Source organism: Mobula hypostoma, chromosome 7, assembly GCF_963921235.1.
Source record: "Mobula hypostoma chromosome 7, sMobHyp1.1, whole genome shotgun sequence".
In the NCBI taxonomy this organism is placed as follows: Eukaryota; Metazoa; Chordata; class Chondrichthyes; order Myliobatiformes; family Myliobatidae; genus Mobula; species Mobula hypostoma.
In genome coordinates, this window is record NC_086103.1 from 82,004,171 (window position 1) to 82,026,161 (window position 21,991).

Below are 21,991 nucleotides of genomic sequence, written 5' to 3' on the forward strand. Positions count from 1 at the left end.
CTGGCCTTCTGAGTTTCATCAGCATTTTGTGTGTGTTACCAATAGACAGAGCCAGGGGTAAGTGGTAAACACAGGTGTGGTGCAGAGAGAGAGGAACTAGTTCTTGTTTGGGAGAGCATTATGTATTAATGAATCTGCAGCCATGCTGGGTATAGGAAAAGAAGGATGGATCAAGTTCTGATTAAAGGTTATTGACCAAAAGCATTAACTCTGCTTTTCACTCCACAGATGTTACTTCCACCTGCTCTCTCTATAGTTGTACTCAAAAATACTGATTCATTTTTGGAATTACTGGAACCTTCTGCAATCTTCCTGTATACAATTTGGTTGCTTCGATTCCTATGTTATAATTGTCTCTGAATTTTCAATGAAGTATACTGAAGTACATTTATGAAAAGCTAAATAAAGCTCTGTGACATTGGTTTAAAACCATCCGAAAAGCTAAACAATTTTTAACCAGTCATTTGCTCCCTCTAGGTCTTCCTGTGGCTCAGACTGGTGCTGAAATGCAAGATGTTAGTAAGTTTCAAAGTAGTTAAAATTGAATATAAGACCCTTACGTTTAACTTTCAGAGTCACTTGAACTTCATCCTTGAATGAATATTTGCTGGAAATGACTGAGCACTTGATGACTTTGTTGTGATCCCTGTGTGATAGGGTGACAGTAACTGTGCTCTGAAGCGTTCTAGTTTCAGGGATCCTCCTGCTATTTTCTGATATCCAGTCACCGAGGCCATACCACTCAAGTTTGGATTGGACTTGTTCATCAATTTCAGATGAGGAACAAATCAATTTCGTCTTGACCCCTTCAGTTAATTCTGGGGGGACCGAGAGAATTGGCTTTGTTGGATGAGCTGCAAAAGAAAAGAAATGGTAGAAAATATTGGTTAAACAATACTCTACATATTCTAGCTGAAATTATTTGTAAATATCAGTTGTGTAGATGGATTTTGAAGTTTTTAAAGAGTAAAGTATATATCATGAAGGAAAAATTACCATAAACTATAAGGTTCACACCAGGTTTTCCTGTCCAGCTGTCTCTGCCTTGTATTTTGAATCTGAAGCAATAATTCTTGTTGGTTTTCTTAACATCATGTAACTGAAGAGAGCAATTTTTTCTGTCCAAGTCTCCTATGAAACTCACACCTTCGTTGTTAGCTTCCTTACTGTTGTACAGTATTTCAGATGATTCTGTACATGGATCTTCTAACCACAAGGCTGTTATGTCAGATGAAGGGATGCTTTTATAAGGATATTGGAAGGAACAGTTAAAGATTACAGACATCCCCTGCAGTGCTTGAACAGGAGATGCAACTGAGACATCCCAACCTTCTGGAGCCGTATATGCTGGATAGGAAAGGGGAAAAAAAGATAACAGAGAATATAAATGCATTGTTAATTATGCAATTATGCAATGTAATCTCTGGTTATGAAGCATTTGCAGTCGTAATGGTAAATTGATACTTGGGGACAGCCCTCCCAATTCAAAGTGAAAATAAAAATCCTGCATTTGCTGGAAATATATAATAAACACAGAAAATGCTGGAAGCACTCAGCAGGTCAGGCAGCATCTGGAGAAAGAGAACCTGTTGGTATTTAGGTTTGAAGGTCAGAAGAATCTACAATCTGAAACATTATTTGTGCAGAGTGTTTCCAGCATTACAATAACAAACAATGTGCTGGAGCAACTCAGCAGGTCAAGCAGCATCTGTGGGGAAAAGGGATATCTCAGGTGGGAACTATGCATTAAAACAGCACAGCTCCTTCCACAGATGCTGTTTGATTTGCTGAGTTCCTCCAGCAGACTGTTGTTCCAGATGCCAGTATCTGCATTCTCTTGCGTCACTGTTACCTGTCTTTACTTAGGCATTCCAAGTACAGAATCAAACACCAGTCTAGTGATATGAACACACAATGCAGGCCGATGTTCAAGTCCGAGGAAGTTCTACATGAGGGAAATTTTTATCTGTTGATTGAGATCTTAATTAGGTTCTATCTGCCTTCAGATATCAAACCTCCAACAACGCAAAAGGTCAATGAGGGAAACAAATAAGGGAATTAAAAAGGCAAAATGGGTGTATGATGAAGAATGTTAAATTTAATTTATAAAACCTCAAAAAGTTTAATTCAAAAGTTTTTGGATCATTGGGACAACCATTGGTGCAGGCGTGATCTGTACAAAGGGGATGGGTTGCACTTGAATCCCAGGGGGACCAATTTCCTGGCGGGGAGATTTGCAAGGGCTTCTGAGGTGACTTTAAACTAGAATGGTTGGGGGGAGGGAATTAAATTAAGGAGACTAAGAGAGGGGAAGTTGATATAGGAGAAAAGGAAGAAAAAGATAAAGTTGTTTGCTCAATTAAGGATAAACAGAGAGTGGGAGGTGGAGAGTTTCTTAAATACATCTATGTTAATGCTAGGAGCATTGTAAGAAAGGTGGATGAGCTTACAGCATGGATTGATAACTGGAAATATGATGTTGTAGCTATTAGTGAAATGTGGTTGCAGGAAGGGTGTGATCGGCAACTAAATATTCCAGAATTTCGTTGCTTCAGGTGTGATAGAATAGGAGGTGCAAGAGGGGGAGGTGTTGCATTGCTTCTCGAAGATTATATAACAATGGGTGCTGTGGCAGGATAGATTAGAGGACTCCTCTAGGGAGGCTATTTGGGTCGAATTGAGGAATAGAAAAGGTGTAGTGATGCTTATAAGGGTGTATTATAGACCACCTAATGGGGACCGAGAACTGGAGGAGCAAATTTGTAAGGAGATAGCAGATATTTGTAGTAAGCACAAGGTTGTGATTGTGGGAGATTTTAATTTTCCACACATAGACTGGGAAGCCCATTCTGTAAAAGGGCTGGATGGTTTGGAGTTTGTAAAATGTGTACAGGATAGTTTTTTGCAGCAATACATAGAGGTACTAACTAGAGAAGGGGCAGTGTTGGATCTCCTGTTAGGGAATGAGACAAGGGGAGGTAACGGAGGTATTTGTTGGGAAGCACTTTGGGTCCAGTGATCACAATACAATTAGTTTCAGTGTAATTATGGAGGAGGATAGGACTGGACCTAGGATTGAGATTTTTGATTGAAGAAAGGCTAACTTTGAGGAGATGAGAAAGGATTTAGAAGGAGTGGATTGGGAAAATTTGTTTTATGGGAAGGATGCAACAGAGAAATGGAGGTCATTTAAAGGTGAAATTTTGAGGGTTCAGAATCTTTATGTTCCTGTTAGGTTGAAAGGAAAGGTTAAAAGTTTGAGAGAGCCATGGTTTTCAAGAGATATTAGAAACTTGGTTCAGAAAAAGAGAGGGATCTTCAATAAATATAGGCAGCTCGGAGTTAATGAGGTACTCCAGGAATATAAAGAATGTGAAAAGAATCTTAAGAAAGAAATTAGAAAAGCTAAAAGAAGATACGAGGCTGCTTTGGCAAGTAAGGTGAAAATAAATCCAAAGGGTTTCTACAGTTATGCTAGTGGCAAAAGGATAGTGAGGGATAAAATTGATCCCTTGGAGAATCAAAGTGGACGGCTATGTGCAGAGACAAAAGAGATAGGGAAGATTTTGAACAATTTCTTTTCTTCGGTATTCACTAAGGAGAAGGATTGTATTGTGTAAAGTAAACGAAACAAGTAGGGTAGTTATGGAAAGTACGACAGTTATAGAAGAGGAAGTACTGGCACTTTTAAGGAATATAAAAGTGGATAAGTCTCCGGGTCCGGACAAGATATTCCCTAGGATCTTGAGGGAAGTTAGTGTAGAAATAGTAGGGGCTCTGACAGAAATATTTCAAATGTCATTAGAAACGGGGATGGTGCCGGAGGATTGGCATATTGTTCATGTGGTTCCATTGTTTAAAAAGGGTTCTAAGAGTAAACCTGGCAATTATCGGCCTGTGGTTTTGACGTCAGTGGTGAGTAAATTGATGGAAAGTATTCTTAGAGATGGTATATATAATTATCTGGATAGACAGGGTCTGATTAGGAACAGTCAACATGGATTTGTGCGTGGAAGGTCATGTTTGACAAATCTTATTGAATTTTTTGATGAGGTTACTAAGAAAGTTGACAAGGGTAAAATGGTGTATGTGGTCTATATGGACTTCAGTAAGGCATTTGACAAGGTTCCACACGGAAGGTTAGTTTGGAAGGTTCAATTGTTAGGTATTAATATTGAAGTAGTAAAATGGATTCAGCAGTGGCTGGATGGGAGACACCGGAGAGTGGTGGTGGATAACTTTTTGTCAGATTGGAGGCCGGTGACTAGTGGTGTGTCTGACGGATCTGTATTGGGTCCAATGTTGTTTGTCATATATATTAATGATCTGGATGATGGGTGGTAAATTGGATGAGTAAGTGTGCAGGTGATACTAAGATAGGTGGAGTTGTTGTTAATGAAGTAGGTTTTCAAAGCTTGCAGAGAGATATAGGCCAGTTAGAAGAGTGGGCTGAAAGATGGCAGATGGAGTTTAATGCAGAAAAATGTGAGGTGCTACATTTTGGTAGGACTAATCAAAATAGGACATACATGGTAAATGGTAGGGCTTTAAAGAATGCTGTAGAACAGAGGGATCTAGGAATAATGGTGCATAGTTCTCTGAAGATGGAATCTCATGTGGATAGGGTGGTGAAGAAAGCTTTTGGTTTGCTGGCCATTATTAATCAGAACATTGAGAATAGGAGTTGGGATGTAATGTTGAATTTGTATAAGGCATTGGTAAGGCCAAATCTGGAGTATTGTGTACAGTTCTGGTCACTGAGTTATAGGAAAGATATCAATAAAATTGAGAGAGTACAGAGGAGCTTTACTTAAATGTTGCCTGGGTTTCATCTCCTAAGTTACAGAGAAAGGGTTGAACAAGTTAGGTCTTTATTCTTTGGAACGTAGAAGGTTGATGGGGGACTTGATAGAGGTGTTTAAGATTATGAGGGGGATTGATAGAGTTGACGTGGTTAGACTTTTTCCATTGACAGTGGGGAAGATTCAAACTAGAGGACATGGGTTGAGAGTCAGAGGACAAAAGTTTAGGGGTAACATGAGGGGGAACTTCTTTACTCAGAGAGTGGGAGCTGTGTAGAATGAGCTTCCAGCAGAAGTGGTTGAGGCATGTTCTATGTTGTTGTTTAAAGTTAAGTTGGATAGATATATGGACAGGAAAGGAATGGAGAGTTATGGGCTGAGTGCAGGTCGGTGGGATTAGGATAGGGTAAGAGTTCGGCACGGACTAGAAGGGCCGAGATGGTTTGTTTCCGCGCTGTAATTGTTATATTGTTATATGGTTATAAGGGAAAGAGGATGTAAATATAATTTATTTATTTTATTGAGATACAGTGCAGAACAGGCCTTTAAGATCCTTTGCGCTACACCGCCAAGCAACGGCCAGTTTAATCCTAGCCTAATCATCAGACAATTTACAATGACCAATTAACCTACTAATCCGTACGTCTCTGGACTGTGGGAGGAAACCGGATCACCCAGAGGAAACCCACCAGGTCAAAGGGAGAACATACAAATTCCGTACAAGCAGCAGTGGGAATTGAAGCCAGGTTGCCTGTACTGTACTGTTGTGCTAACCACTACGTTACTGTGCCATCCTCAGTCAGTGTCTTTAAAAAAAACAATCGATAGCAAACTTATGCCTGGAGGCAGGGGGCATTTACATGGCTCCAGATGAAGTATTTAATGGAAGAGTGGAGTTGTGGTGGATGACTGTTAACTAGTAGGGGAAACGACAACCTTAAAGTTAGTGATTTTGTTTCTGTATTAAAAGAATATATGCCATAACTATCTATTGGAACCATATCATAAAAGGCTTGCAGTTCGATTGAATATTGACCATCACAATGAGCAGTTGTGTTGATTTGCTGATCTTTGTCTGTGTGTGTATACATGTCAGTAGATTAGGTTATTGTCATATATATCAGAGAGCAACGAAATTCTTTGTTCACATGAAGCTCACAGAATGAATGTTATATATAATAACAATAACTACAATAAATGCAATGGTGAATACATCAGGCAGAATGATGCAAAGGTCAGTAGTGCAGTCTAAGGTAGTGCAAAAAAATGCTGAAGTGATATGATCAGAATAACCAAGATGGGTGGAATTAAGATTTCAAGAATATGGCAGCACCACTAGAAAGGTGTGTGAAAGAGGTGATTGGTTCAGAAGTCTAACAGCAGTGGAGAAGAAGCTGCTCTACAGTCTGGTTGTGTGGGTTTTTAATGCCCTGTATTGGATGTATGGACATTCCTGTCTGTCAGAGTTAAGATTAGCTGAGTTTACAACTCCGCAAAGCTTAAAAGAGAAAATGTTTTCAAAAGTAAAACAAGATTAGCATGTGCCAAAAGAGAGGCTGACATGAGAGAGCAGCAATAGCATTAAGTCCAATGATATTGGAAAGCTTGGATAAATGATAAGATTTAATATTTGCTTGGAGCATATGAACTTTACAGCTAATTACAATACAAACATCAGAAATAAAACGCAAGAGACTTGGATGGCTCAGGGGCAGGAATGATTACTTCGAGTGCCAGGCTTTAGATGTTTCAGAAAGGACAGGAAGGGAGGCAAAAGAGGTGGGGGTGTGGCACTGTTGATCAGAGATAGTGTCACGGCTGCAGAAAAGGAAGAAGACATGGAGGTGGAAGTTAGAAACAGGAAGGGGTCAATAACTCTTCTGGGTGTTTTTTAAAGACCACCCAATAGTAACAGGGACATTGAGGAGCAGATGGAGAGACAGATTCTGGAAAGGTGTAACAATAACAGGGTTGTCGTGGTAGGAGATTTTAATTTCCCAAATATAGATTGGCATGTCGCTGGAGCAAGGGGTTTAGATGGGGTGGAGTTTGTTAGGTGTGTTCAGGAAGGTTTCTTGACACAATATGTAGATAAACCTACAAGAGGAGAGGTTGTACTTGATCTGGTATTAGGAAATGAACCTGGTAGGTGTCAGATCTCTCAGTGGGAGAGCATTTTGGAGATTGTGATTACAATTCTATCTCCTCTACCATAGCATTGGAGAGGGATAGGAACAGACAAGTTAGGAAAGCATTTAATTGGAGTAAGGGGAAATATGAAGCTATCAGGCAGGAACTTGGAAGCATAAATTGGGAACAGATATTCTCAGGGAAATGTATGGAAGAAATGTGGCAAATATTCAAGGGATATTTACATGGAGTTCTGCATAGGTACATTCCAATGAGACAGGGAAAGTATGGTACAGGAACTGTGGTATACAAAGGCTGTTGTAAATATAGTCAAGAAGAAAAGAAGAGCTGATGAAAGTTTCGAAAAGCTAGGTAATGATGGATATCTAGAAGATTATAAGGCTAGCAGGAAGGAGCTTAAGAAAGAAATTAGGAGACCAGAAGGGGCCATGAGAAGGCCTTGGCAGACAGGACTAAAGAAAACTCCAAGGCATTCTACAAATATGTGAAGAGCAGGAGGATAAAATGTGAGAGAATAGGACCAATCAAGTGTGACAGTGGAAAAGTGTGTATGGAACCGGAGGAGATAGCAGAGGTACTTAATGAGTACTTTGCTTCAATATTCATTACGGAAAAGGATCTTGGCAATTATAGGGATAACTTACAGTGGACTGAAAAGCTTGAGCATGTAGATATTAAGAAAGAGGATGGGATGAAGCTTTTGGAAAGCATGAAGTTGGATAATTCCCCGGGACCGGACGAGATGTACCCCAGGCTCCTGTGGGAAGCGAAGGAAGAGATTGCTGAGCCTCTGGCGATGATCTTTGCATCATCAATGGGGACAGGAGAGATTCCGGAAGATTGGAGGGTTGTGTATGTCGTTCCATTATTCAAGAAAGGGAGTAGAGATAGCCCAGGAAATTGTAGACCAGTGAGTCTTACTTCAGTGCTTGGTAAGTTGGTGGAGGAGATCCTGAGAGGCAGGATTTATGAACATTTGGAGAGGCATAATATGATTAGGAATAGGCAGCATGGCTTTATGAAAGGCAGGTCGTGCCTTATGCGCCTGATTGAATTTTTTGAGGATGTGACTAAACACATTGATGAAAGTAGAGCAGTAGATGTAGAGTATATGGATTTCAGCAAGGCATTTGACAAGGTACCCCATGCAAGGCTTATTGAGAAAGTAAGGAGGCATGGGATCCAAGGAGATATTGCTTTGTGGATCCAGAAATGGCTTGCCCACAGAAGGCAAAGTGTGGTTCTAGACAGGTCATATTCTGCATGGAGGTCGGTCACCAGTGGTGTGCCTCAGGGATCTGTTCTGGGACCTCGGCTCTTTGTGATTTTTACAAATGACCCGGATGAAGAATTGGAGGGATGGGTTTGTAAATTTGATAATGACACAAAGGTTGTGGGTGTTGTGGATAGTTTGGAGGGCTGTCAGAGGTTACGGCGGGACATTGATAGGATGCAATATTGGGCTGAGAAGTGGCTGATGGAGTTCAACCCAGATAAGTGCGAGGTGGTTCATTTTGGTACATCAAATATGATGGCAGAATATAGTATTAATGGTAAGACTCTTGACTCTTGGCTCTTGGAGGATCAGAGGGATCTTGGGGTCTGAGTCCATAGGACACTCAAAGCTGTTGTGCAGGTTGACTCTGTGGTTAAGAAAGTATACTGTGCATTGGCCTTCATCAATCATGGGATTGAGTTTAGGAACCGAGAGGTAATGTTGCAACTATATAGGACCCTGGTCAGACCCTACTTGGAGTACTGTGCTCAGTTCTGGTCACCTTACTATAGGAAGGATGTGGAAAGCATAGAACAGGTGCAGAGGAGATTTACAAGGATGTTGCCTGGATTGGGGAGCATGCCTTATGAGAATAGGTTAAGTGGACTCGGGCTTTTTCCTTGGAGCGACGGAGGATGAGAGGTGACCTGATAGAGGTGTATAAGATGATGAGAGGCATTGACGATGTGGATAGTCAGAGGCTTTTTCCCAGGGCTGGAATGGCTAGCATGAGAGAGCACAGTTTTAAGGTGTTTGGAAGTAGGTACAGAGGAGATGTCAGAGGTAGGTTTTTTTACGCAGAGCGTGATAAGTGTGTGGAATGGGCTGCCGGTGACAGTGGTGGAGGCGAATACGATTGGTTCTTTAAAGAGACTGCTGGACAGGTACATAGAGCTCAGTGAAATAGAGGGCTATGGGTAAACTTAGGTAATTTCTAAGGTAAGGACATGCTCGGCACAGCTTTGTGGGCTGAAGGGCCTGTATTGTGCTGTAGGTTTTCTACATTTCTATCCATTAGTGGAAAAACTTTTCCTTCTTACTCTGACTCATAAATGAAGCAAGTACATCTTTCTCTGTAGTTGTACACTTTATTCTACATCGTTAATGTTTTACATTGTTCTACTTCAATGCATTGTGTAATGATTTGATGTGTATGAGCAGTATACAAGACAAGCTTTTCTCTGTATCTCAGTACATATGATAATAATAATAATCATAAAGCAATGCCAAATCTGCAGCATGGACTACAAGAGCTATCACCTGGTAAATGCAAACACAGAATAAAGCAATGATAGTTGCAGTTTTATTGGAAATGGCACCGGCGTTTTGATCTGCTTAAGATTCGGGACAGTACCCCTAATATTAACTGGGCAAGAAGACTTAGTAGTCACTGTGCACATGATAATACAGATCAGGACTTGACTAAAAGTTTCAGCTTTTCTTTCCATCAAGCCCTGGGATAAACTCAGAGAACCAAAATCCAATGGATGTGCAAACTATGCGAAGAAAAATAGTGAACGAAGGAAGAGGTGTCTGACCCCTGTGGCTTTTTGTTCGCTATCTTACATCCACCATAGTATTGTAAAATAGAGGCTCTTTATACTTGAGCTTCATCCAAAGAAGTTGTTATCAATTCATAGAGCATGCAACAATACAGCACAAGAACAGACCTTTTCTGCTGAACTAGTTAAATTGGTTATCAAATGCTCAACTAAACTAGTTCTGCATTCCAGGCATCCTCTATTCTGTGTAAAAAATCTTGCCCTCCAGAACTTCTTTGAACTTAACCCCTATCACCTTAAATGCATGCCCTCTGGTATTAGCAATTTCAACACTGAGATGAAGGTATTGGCTGTCTGCTCTATCTATGCTGCTCATAATTTTATAAACCTCTATCAGATCTCCTCTCAGCAGTCACCAATCCAGAGAAAACTTCTCACGTTTGTCCTTATAGCACATGCCCCCTAATTCATATAGTATCCTGGGAAGTCTCTTCTGCACCTCTCCAAAGCCTTGACATCCTTCCTATAATGGGATGATCAGAACTGAATGCAATACTCAGATTCGGCCTAGCTAGACATTTATAAAGCTATGACATAACTGCCTGACTCTTGAATCCAGTTCCTCAACTAATGCCATATGGCTTCTTTACGATAAGTAGCTATCAAGCTGTGTAGCTGCTTTCAGTAATCTACAGACTTGAACCCCAAGATCACACTGTACATCAACCCTGTCATGCCATTACCATTGTATGTCTCTACATTTGATGCTGCAAAGTGCGACTTCACATTTGGTCAGGTTAATTCCCAACTGCCATTTCTCAGCCACTATCTGCAATTGATCTATATCCTTCTGAATCTTTTGCTAGTCTTCCACACCACCAATCTTTGTGCCATCTACAACCTTACTAACCCACTCATCTGTGTCTTCATCCAGGTCATTTTATATCTCAAAGAGCAGATCCCAGAGTGGAACCCTGCAGAACATCACTAGTCATAGACCTCCAGCCAAAATAGTCCCACCAGACAACTACCTTATCTCTTCTGTGGGCAAGCCAATTCAAAATCCAAATGGGCAATTCTTTGTGGTTCCCATGCATCTTAATCTACTGCATGAGTCTCCCATGACAGACCTTGTTAAACGTCTTATTACAATCCATATAGAAAGCATCTACAGCTCTACCTCCATCAATCACCTTTGTCACCTCCTCAAAAAATAGTTAATAAAACATGGTACATGTCCCTAATTAGGCCTTGGTTTTCCAATTGCTGATTAATCCTATCCCTAAGGATCCTCCCTGGTAAATTTTGTACCACTGACGTAAGACTCACTGGTCGATTATTTCCAGGATTTCCTTTCTTGAATAAATCAGCAACATTTGCTATTTAACAGTCCTTCAGGGACCTTAGCTGTAGCTAAAGAAGGCACGAAGATTTTGGTTAGGGCCCCTGCAGTCACATTTCTTCCCTCTCTGAATATTCTGGGGTATATCCTATCAGGCACTGAGGATATCCACTCTAAAGTTCTTCAAGAGGCCCAACATTACCTCCTCAGAATGTGTTAGCAAATTCTCATGCTCCTCACTGATTTCCCTGTCCTCCACTTACTTCTCCTTGGTAAATATTGATGCAAGGTACTCACTTAGGACCTTACCCCCACCCATCTTCCACCCCCAAGCACATGCTTCCTTCTTTACCCTTGAGGGGTCCTATCTTCTCCTTAGTTGTACATGTATAGAATGTCCTGTGATTCACTTTAATCCTACTTGGAGAGGACTTTTCATGGCCTCTCCCTGCTTTCTTAATTCCCTCTTGAGTTCTTTGCGCATATGCACAGAAGTGGTTCATGTACCCAAATCATGGGTTTTGTTTCATTCACACAGTAAAAGATAAGTAATGGGCAATGTAAAGTTTTTATTTCATCATCTAAAATGTAGCACAGTGTTGTTACTGAAACTGTATTTAAAAGCCTGGAATATAATTTAAAACTATGGTATTACAACAGTGGAATTTCAGTTATGATTGAGATGGCATTATGCTGAGATAGCATTTATTGACCTCTTCTTGCTGCTGGTAAAGGCATTGTACTCTCCAGTGCTGGTGGATGACTGACTGAATGGGTTAAAACATTCCCATATAATGCTGACTACCAGACCCTTCTCTGTGAATTGTCACCTTGTCGTGGTGGAGAAGCTTGTGTGGTCCTGTGATCCCGAGAGCAATGCCGTCAGGAGCTATGCTCCTGGTAGGGTCACCCATGGCGGTAAGGTTGAGGGTGAGGTCCCTGACAAAGAACAATCCAACCAAGACCTCAACGGTGGAACAGGCGGATGAAGTTACTTCGAACTCAACGGCTGTGAAGGCGGATGAAGGCTGCAACAAATCCATCAGCTCCAATCGTCATGGTTTCCATGCCATTGGAATCAGTTGGTTGATTTGTGAAGTATCGTGTGCTTCTTGGAGTGCAACATCAAGTACACATTAAACAAATACACACACAGGCGTCTTCACTCTGTGGGCCACTTTTTCAGAACGAAGACCATCATCCTCATCCTCGAGGGATAGCCATGACGACAACCAGACCTCCAGTAAGGATTTGTTCTTAAGACATGGACTTTGCTGAATCAGTTAGACTAACAAAATGATATTACTGACAATTACTACAAGTAATCCTGATGTTCCTATGCATTAATGTGTTACGTTAAAAGATACAAATTCCATTGGGGTTGGGAGCGTATGAATGAAATGACCTCAAGGAAGAGGTTGGAAGGAGACACTAATGAAAGGGATAGATAGTCTTCTAATGGAATAATCTGAAACCTCAAATCCTGGATCACCAGGTACACAAACCATGAAATAGACATCAACACACTTAAAATCCTATCTATTTACTAGTGGCTGCTCTGTTTGAAAGATGGGAAAAACTGTTGTTTCAACTTAGCAATCTCTAAAAAAGTTATGTTTTTTGTAGAATTATTCACCAGCAACAAGCCAACACTAGTAAGCCACAAGAATGAGAAATATAAGCTCAGGAAGGTGGAGATCTCTGCGTTTGCGGGGAGTTTCAAACCTTTATTAATAGGGTATTATACAATTGTGGGAAAGGATAGAGCAATGGTTAATGAAGCACAGTTGCCTATGAATTAGCTAAATAAAGATTGATAGATAGATACAATATTGATCCCAAAGGAAATTACAGTTTCACAATAACATTACACGGCCACAGATATAAATATTAGAAGTGAAATACCCTGGTTTCCTTGGCTGCATAAGTCTAGCCCCTACCAAACCCATGAGACTGAGGCAGGCGCAATCCCTCCCCAAACCCTGGTTTGTGTGGATGCTGTGTCATTTGCTACCCTGTTACAAATTAATGCATGAAATTAAAGACTGTGCACTGCATATGATTAAAAGAATTATATTTATGAGTCTTAACTAAAGGGTTAGTAAAGACTAACAGAAAGAAAAGGGCCCATTCTAATTAAACAGTCAAATGTGCACAAGTTGGATCTCATCTTGAACTTCTCTGTCACTCACGTGCTGGGCCCTCGGTCAATGGGAAAGCACACACCACCTTCCAAACATCGCTCGCAATCCATCTTGAACAAACGGGTCTCCCACCAGATGGTATGTTATGACCGGTTCTCCCCAGCATCTCTCTTCATCTTCTCTCGAACAAAAGCTCCAAGCCCAACCTTAGTGTCCCTCACCAGAGAAACCTCCCCTTAATCCAACCATCCTAATTGGATGGCACACATTTCTCTTCATCTCTTATCTTCAGCAGTAACCCAAACATAAGCTGAAAACAAGCAGCTCGCACAGAACTGCCAAAATGAAATACAGAACAGCACAAAATGAAATACATACAGCATAACAGTAAAAATATGAACCAGGGCATTACAGAAGGGAAGTAGAAAGAATAAAAAATGTTATCACAAACTATCTAACAGAAGGGGGTCATGACTTCCCTGGCTATAGGTTGACTCATTATAGAGCCTAATGGCCGAGGGTAAGAATGACCTCATGTAGCGCTCTTTGGAGCAGTGCAGTTGTCTTAGTCTATTACTAACAGTGTTCCTCTGTTCAGCCAAGGTGGTGAGAAACATTGTCCAGAACTGTCAGGACTTTTCACAGAAAAAGGTTAGGTATCAAGACTCTGACATGATTATGGTTGAAAAGAAAGCTTACTGTCTGTAATGGGACAAAGGTGATATCTTACAAACAGAATCACCCTTATGAATTCCTCAGCATCACCTGTACCACTAGAGCTAGAAGCCCTAACTTTCCCTTGAGAAAATGCATGCAATATCCCTCTTCTGCAAAATCACCGCTCATTGCTGTGCTGAGAGAAGGAAATCGAGACGCAAGACTCACTACTATTTACATATTGGAAGGCAAAGTATTCCTTGTGTTTAGAAACTTGAGTCTGGAAACACCACTGAAACGATTGAAAATTGGAACAGCTATATATTCCCGACAGGGACCTTTCCCATTTCAGGCAAAGCAATACTTTATACTTTATTGTCACCAAACAATTGATACTGGAACGTACAATCATCACAGCGATATTTGACTCTGCACTTCCTGCTCCCTGGATTACAAATCCATAGTAAGTATTAAAAATTTAAATTATGAATCATAAATAGAAAATAGAAAAATGGAAAGTAAGGTAGTGCAAAAAAAACTGAGAGGCAGGTCCAGATATTTGGAGGGGACGGCCCAGATCCAGGTCTCATGACTACTTAGCTTATTCTGAATGTGAAAGAAGCAGAAGGGGTGGGGGGGGGGGGGGCTCCACTCCAAGTAACCAAAGAACTGTAGGTCAAAGTTCCCTCAAACACAATATAGAGATTCTGCAATAACAACATTGTGTTTGACAGGAAAAGGAGCCTCAGAGAGGAGGCTGTATATGTTCTATCTGTAAGTGCTGATTGCAATGCATCTTGTGTGAACCACAGAGAATTAGGTAGTGGTCTCTTTGTATGAGAGATGAAATAGGTTCTTGCACAATTTAACCACGCACCATTTTCCTTATGGCACCTATTGATAGACATATTACAGTAACCACACACTGTCAAGGAGAGCACTGGAATACATCCCTGTAAGACAAGACAGCATCTGCTTCTGAGTGATTATCGTTCAGGAAAAGATGAAGGACACTGAGAGTGGAAAACTGGGGCTGAGGTGAAATGATCGCTTGGACTAACATCTGAATGAGACTCGCCAGTAATTGACGAATGAGAGCTGATGTGTATGTGGCTCTTATTTTACGGGTACAGTAAGGATATTATTCTTGTTCACAGTGGATGTGGGATTACAAGGGTCTCTGTGGTCTGTGGGAGATTTTCTTGGGGTAACTTGTATTAAGATGACTAAGTGCTATATCTGTAGCATGGTACAGGGAAAGCTACAGAATAACTTGCTGACTTTCATATTCAATGCCTCAGCTAATGAAAGCAAGTGGTCTATATGCCTTCTTTTCCACCTCATCTCCTTGTGCTGTCATTTCCTCTGAGCTATGGTCTTGGATCCAAAGGTCACTTCGCACCTCAATATTTTGAAGAGTTCTGTCATTAACTTTTTTTTTAGATTTTTTTTTAGATTATGATGGCACACAGTCCTCTTTTATTGTCATTTAGTAATGCATGCATTAAGAAATGATACAATTTGTTCCTCCAGAATGATATCACAGAAACACAAGACAAACCAAGACTAAAAAAAACTGACAAAAACCACATAATTATAACATATAGTTACAACAGTGCAAGAAATACCGTAATTTGATAGAAGAACAGACCATGGGCACAGTAAAAAAAAGTCTCAAAGTCTCTCGAAAGTCCCATCATCTCACGCAGACAGTTGAAGGAAGAAAACCCTTCCTGCCATGAGCTTCCAGCGCCGCAAACTTGCCGATGCAACATCCTGGAAGCACCCGACCACAGTCCGACTCCAAGTCCGTCCGAAAACTTCGAGCCTCCGACCAGCTCTCTGACACCAAGCACCGAGCACCATCTCTGCCAAGCGCTTCGACCCCAGCCCTGGCAACAAGCAATATGCAAAGCCGAGGATTTGGGGCCTTCCCCTCAGGAGATTCTCGATCGCACAGTAGCAGCGGCAGCGAAGCAGGGATTTCAAAAGTTTCTCCAGACGTTCCTCCATGCTTCTCACGGCTGTCTCCATCAAATCAGGATTTTACACGCCATCCTACTTCACAAATACGATATCAATTCGGAGCGGCCGTGCGCGCTGCGTTGTGCCACCATATTCTCCTCCCCTCCCCATATATTTGACTTCCAAAGTGCAGCACTTTACACTGGCCAAAGTTAAACTCCATCAGACATTTCTCCACTCATATTTCCAACTGATCTATATCTTGCTGTATCCCTTGTTAATCTTCCTATCCACAGCTCCACCTATTTATATGTCATCTGCAAGACCTATTGTGTCTCAGTCCAACAGAATACATGCATGTAGTCAGACTAACTCTCTAGCCCCACTCCAGACCAAGCCAATTCAAGTCCTACACATGAACCTTTTGCTATCTCCATGGGCACAGTCCTTCATAACGATTTTCTTCCTGTAACCATTTTAGTCTTATGGAATCTAAAGACTCAAGTGATGTATATAGGGAGAGGTAAGTCACCAAGTATCCATGTTACAGCTCATTGTTGCCCTTGCTTGCAAGCTATACACCTAATAGCGATGCTGGGGTATAATATCACACTCATAGCCCAGCACCCTCTGCTTCCTTGACTCACTACTTTACCAAAGTTTGGAAGAAGGTCTGAGGTTTGATTTAGCTTGGAATATTGGCAGGTAAAGTAGATATGGCTATGGATCACAGACCAGGAACAGAGACCTCTACTGACAGTCTAACACCTCAATGGGACACACAACAGGCAGTTCCACGGGGCACAGGAAAAATAAAGAAAGCAATCTTGGAAAAAGTGCTGGACACCCAAGTCAATATCCTAGACCCAGAGTGGACAACTGAGTAAGTCATCCATATTACTAGCACCTTCAAGAGCAGACAGAGAGTAAAGATTACAGAGCACACTGGTCTTGGATGACAACACATGCAATGCCTCAGGAAGACAGAGCTGTTGGATGGAGAATGAAGACTTAAGGAGCTGGGACATGCAGCATTAACCTCAGCCACTCTAAATAGGTCAGCTTGATAGGTTGACCAAGATGACTTTAGTTCTCTTCAAGTTGCCGTTACTACCTCATACACAAGGCAAGTAAATTAATGAAGAAGTGATTGTTTGGGTTGCACATCATTAAACCAATAACAGCAAATACTGTTTTTGAGATGTGCAGGAGGGGATTTGAATGCTGTCACCAAGTTTTAATAGGATGAAAGTTATGAGGGCATTAGCACTCTAACATCGGTCAATATCAGAACATTTCCTCCCAAAATAAGGATTTATCACAGATATGAGGGAGGTATTTGGGGCCGTGTGTAGGTGGAAAGGATGACTTTTTAAAATATATGGTTCGGACTAAAAACACTCATGACTGAAAAGATATCTTGAGATCTTCTGTAGCATAATTGTGGTTATACACTTGATTAAGTCAGACAGCTGCTGGTATTCTGTATCTGCTTTTGGTCTCTCCAGAGGGCAAGTATGAATGACACTGAGGAGAACCACACAAGTGGCTTTAACCTACACGGTACAGTTTGAACCATGCGGCTTAAAAAGATTCTACGTTTGGGTTTGAGGTAAATTAATCAACATTTAGAAAATGAAGTGGATGTACAAGTGGTCTCTTAACTGAAAAGTATACAGTATCACCATTCATAACTTCAAATCACGCACATGCAGAACTCAATTACCTATTAGGTATTGGTCCCTCTCTGTAAATACTGGACTACTAGCGTAGGTTGCTGCTCAGGCAATGAATGCTGATTTGTTGAATTCCTTTGAGTAAGAGATGAATCTGTTTTTTGGTTGGAGCACTAATGGTCTCCCTCAAATCAAGGCATTAATCAGTCTGAGGGTGGTTTGCTGGACTAACTCATTATTTTAGGGGGTCAGTAAGCAAGTAACAAAATCCTTTTTAATGTAACTTTGATGGTTGCCTCTACTCCCAAGAGACGAAGCTTCTGTGTAGTATTTATTGTGATGCATGTGTAGAGCATGCAGCTGCCAAATTGGCAAGCATACGTAAGAACATAGTAATTAGAATCTGCAGTGGGCCATTTTGTCCATCTATGCCTTATCTCTTTATCTCCCGATCACTTTCCATTACTAATCCCATAGCCCTTGATTCCCATCTACCTAAATATCAATGGTTTTCTATCTTGTATTTATTCAGCAACTCCTCTTAGATCTTTTTTTTTTCCCATGCCTGTAGTCTGTTGTCTGTTTCCCTTTGCTAGATAAAACAACATCAGCACATCTAGTCTACATGTTCCAGTAAGAATTGTATATATTTTGATGTGGTCATCACTAAATGTGGCCCATAATCTTTGAATATTGATTTATTTATGGCAAGTGGATTATCTGATAATGTTCCATATTGTAACTCAGAGGAGTTCCCAAATGCAGAGCCAACTGAGACGAACTGATCTCAACCTCTGATGTGGATGGAGAACTTGTCTTGAACAATGCCTGTCTTATCGTAAGCTGAAACCAAACAGTTATGCAGCATCAGAATCATCTGATCAAATGTAAATGCAATGGAAAGGCTCCTAAAGAACAGGAAACACTACAAAACAAGTTCTCTCACAGATGCAAAAATGAAGTTTAAGAGGCACTTAGACAGACAAATGGAGGGATACAGACCATGTGTGGGCAAGTGGGGTTAGTTCAGGCTGGTATTGTGCTTTGCATAGATGTGTTAGGCCCACAGCCTGTTCCCATGCTGCATGGTCTGTTGCCCAGTGTGCTTTCAGGGACGATAAGAGCTCAGAGATGCCAGTTTTCAAAGCAAAGCTGGCGGGGGGAGTAAGGTGTAAGACAAAAATAAGCTACATGGAGATTGGTTAAGACAAATTTGACAATAAGGAATACAAGTGCTGATTGTTAGCAAGATATTTTACATCAATACGGTGAGGACAGTATAGAAGCATTACAATGAAAAGTGATGAGAGAGCAAACTATATTAAAAATTTTGTTTACAATCTTTTAAAGTCACCCACACATGCTCTGAGCAGGTTTGAGTCAACCCCATTGAAGCTCTCAGAAGCTCCCGTGAAACGATTTAGAGGTATTTACTGTAATTGGCTCTCAGGTGGGCTGCGTTCAGGGAGACAAATCCCAATTGTGGGATAAGCTCTCTGCTTGTTCTTTTCACCAGGATCAAGTAGCTCGTTTTCTGGGGATTCAGAGATATTGTGAAATGTCAGTTGGGAGCCAAGAACGTTGTGTGAGAAGTCAGGCTGAGCATGATTATCCAATGTCAGTTAGGAAGATGACTGTTTTCACTCTGGTTTTGATGGACATGTGGCATAAACAGCACCAAACATACAGTAAATGACCTATAGCCAAGCTATTCTTGCCAGTGGAGTCTGAAGGATGTAGATTGTGGGGTGTGAAGTAGAGCAGGAGACAATCTTCCTCAGGAGTCATGTGTCTTGACTTTTAGCTCCATGATGAACAATGTTTGCAGTACCTGGATTTTCCCAGGTTGGAAACAGAGATTTATTGTCTCTTGCCAGTTGGATTGGTTTATTATTATTACTATTGTCACACGTACTGAGAGCAAGTGAAAAGCTTACGTAGCATTCTGTTCATGCAGTTCAAATTATTGCACAGTGCAATGAGATAGAACAAGGTCAGACAATACCAGAATGCAGAATAAAGTGTAACAGCTACAGAGAAAGTGCAGTGCAGGTAGACAGTACAGAGAGAGTGCAGTGCAGGTAGACAGTACAGAGAGAGTGCAGTGCAGGTAGACAACACAGAGAGAGTGCAGTGCAGGCAGAGCGTACAGAGAGAGTGCAGTGCAGGTAGACAGTACAGAGAGAGTGCAGTGCAGGCAGACAATACAGAAGAAGCGCAGTGCAGGTAGACAGCACAGAGAGAGTGCAGTGCAGGCAGACAGTACAGAGAGAGTGCAGTGCAGGTAGACAGTACAGAGAGAGTGCAGTGCAGGCAGACAATACAGAAGAAGCGCAGTGCAGGCAGACAGTACAGAGAGAGTGCAGTGCAGGCAGACAGTACAGAGAGAGTGCAGTGCAGGCAGACAATACAGTGCAGTGCAGGCAGACAGTACAGAGAGAGTGCAGTGCAGGCAGACAATACAGTGCAGTGCAGGCAGACAATACAGAGAGAGTGCAGTGCAGGCAGACAGTACAGAGAGAGTGCAGTGCAGGCAGACAATACAGTGCAGTGCAGGCAGACAGTACAGAGAGAGTGCAGTGCAGGCAGACAATACAGTGCAGTGCAGGCAGACAATACAGAGTGAGTGCAGTGCAGGCAGACAGTACAGAGAGAGTGCAGTGCAGGCAGACAGTACAGAGAAAGTACAGTGCAGGTAGACAGTACAGAGAGAGTGCAGTGCAGGCAGACAATACAGTGCAGTGCAGGTAGACAGTACAGAGAGAGTGCAGTGCAGGCAGACAATACAGTGCAGTGCAGGCAGACAGTACAAAGAGAGTGCAGTGCAGGCAGACAATACAGTGCAGTGCAGGCAGACAATACAGAGTGAGTGCAGTGCAGGCAGACAGTACAGAGTGAGTGCAGTGCAGGCAGACAGTACAGAGAGAGTGCAGTGCAGGCAGACAGTACAGAGAGAGTGCAGTGCAGGCAGACAATACAGTGCAGTGCAGGCAGACAATACAGAAGGAGTGCAGTGCAGGTAGACAGTACAGAGAGAGTGCAGTGCAGGCAGACAATACAGTGCAGTGCATGTAGACAGTACAGAGAGAGTGCAGTGCAGGCAGACAATACAGTGCAGTGCAGGCAGACAATACAGAAGGAGTGCAGTGCAGGCAGACAATACAGAGAGAGTGCAGTGCAGGTAGACAGTACAGAGAGAGTGCAGTGCAGGCAGACAGTACAGAGAGAGTGCAGTGCAGGCAGATGGTACAGAGAGTGCAGTGCAGGCAGACAATACAGTGAAAGATCATATTGGGGTAGATTGTGAGCACGAGAGTCCATCTTAGCATTTTAGGGAATCACTCAAGAGTCAGATGGAGTTGCTTGAGTGTATACTTCTTTATAATATCTAGACATAGGCACCTTCAGCAACTGCTTAATCCATGGTAAACCGATATTGACTAAAAATAATGGTAAAGTTGATAGTAGTTTGCCTGTGCAGAACCAGGGCGCTCTGAAATGAACTTTTCAAACTGTCTGCTGGGAGGAACTGCTGAAGAAGCTGTTCATGCAAACACAAACAGTTGGAAGTTAATGGTCTGTGGTTTATGAGGAACCTCTGGTCTGTCTATTCAAAAGGTTTAGAAGCAAAACTTAAACACATGAAACTACAGATTGGATTTGACCTTAAAAGTATTTAAAATTAAAACCATTAGAATCATAACCAAGTTTTCACAGTAACACTGAGAACAAACATTTTCCCATTGCCATTGTTCTAATGGTTGAGCATCAAACAGAAGAACTTTTCTGAAGTTGCCAGTTCAGGGACTTAAAGTAAACCAATAGGATGGTCAACAAAGGAGGAGTTGCTCACAAAATCCCACACAGCTGGGGACAGACTCCTACAAGCGATCACTGGCAGGAGTTGCAGTTACAGTCAGTTAGAAAGAAATGTATGTTTGAATCACAATTATGTTTCAGATTAAAATTGTTGTCTCTGGGGTTTTATTTTCTACGAACACCTTGTTTTGCACTGTTCTTACGACTGTTGTATAATTTATTTATAATTTATATGCTGAGTGTAACCTGATCCTACATGCACTTGTGCATATGACAATGAACTTGACTTGACTTCACTTGAGAATGCTGAACTCACAGCTGAGTGATGGACTGGTGTTCAGCACACTGCTCCATGAGGTTCTCTCTGTGCTGAACTGAGGCTGTGGTCTGCAACAAACAAGCTCCTGGATTGACTGCAACTGGTTTCATGGCTGTGGACTCACTTTCATGAACTTTGGTTCTGAATATTGTTTGCTTACTTTTTATTGTTTACATTATTTTTTTGTGCACATTAGGTGTTCAATGGTGTTCTTTTTAAAATGGGTTCTATTGGGTTTCTTTGTTTTGTGGCTGCCTGTAAGGAGACGAATTTCAAGGTTGCATGGTATATAGTATACATACTTTGATAATAAGTGTACTTTGAACTTTGAACATTAA

General features: G+C 41.5%; 1 protein-coding gene across 1 annotated transcript in view; it reads right to left on the minus strand.

Annotated features, from left to right (window-relative positions):
- LOC134349915 (hemicentin-2-like) overlaps positions 1-21,991 on the minus strand; it is a 149,473-nt gene that overhangs the window by 54,896 nt on the left and 72,586 nt on the right. The window contains exon 10 of the mRNA XM_063054873.1: positions 561-854. Within this exon, the coding sequence (XP_062910943.1) occupies positions 561-854 (294 nt within the window). The remainder of the gene's footprint in view (positions 1-560; positions 855-21,991) is intronic.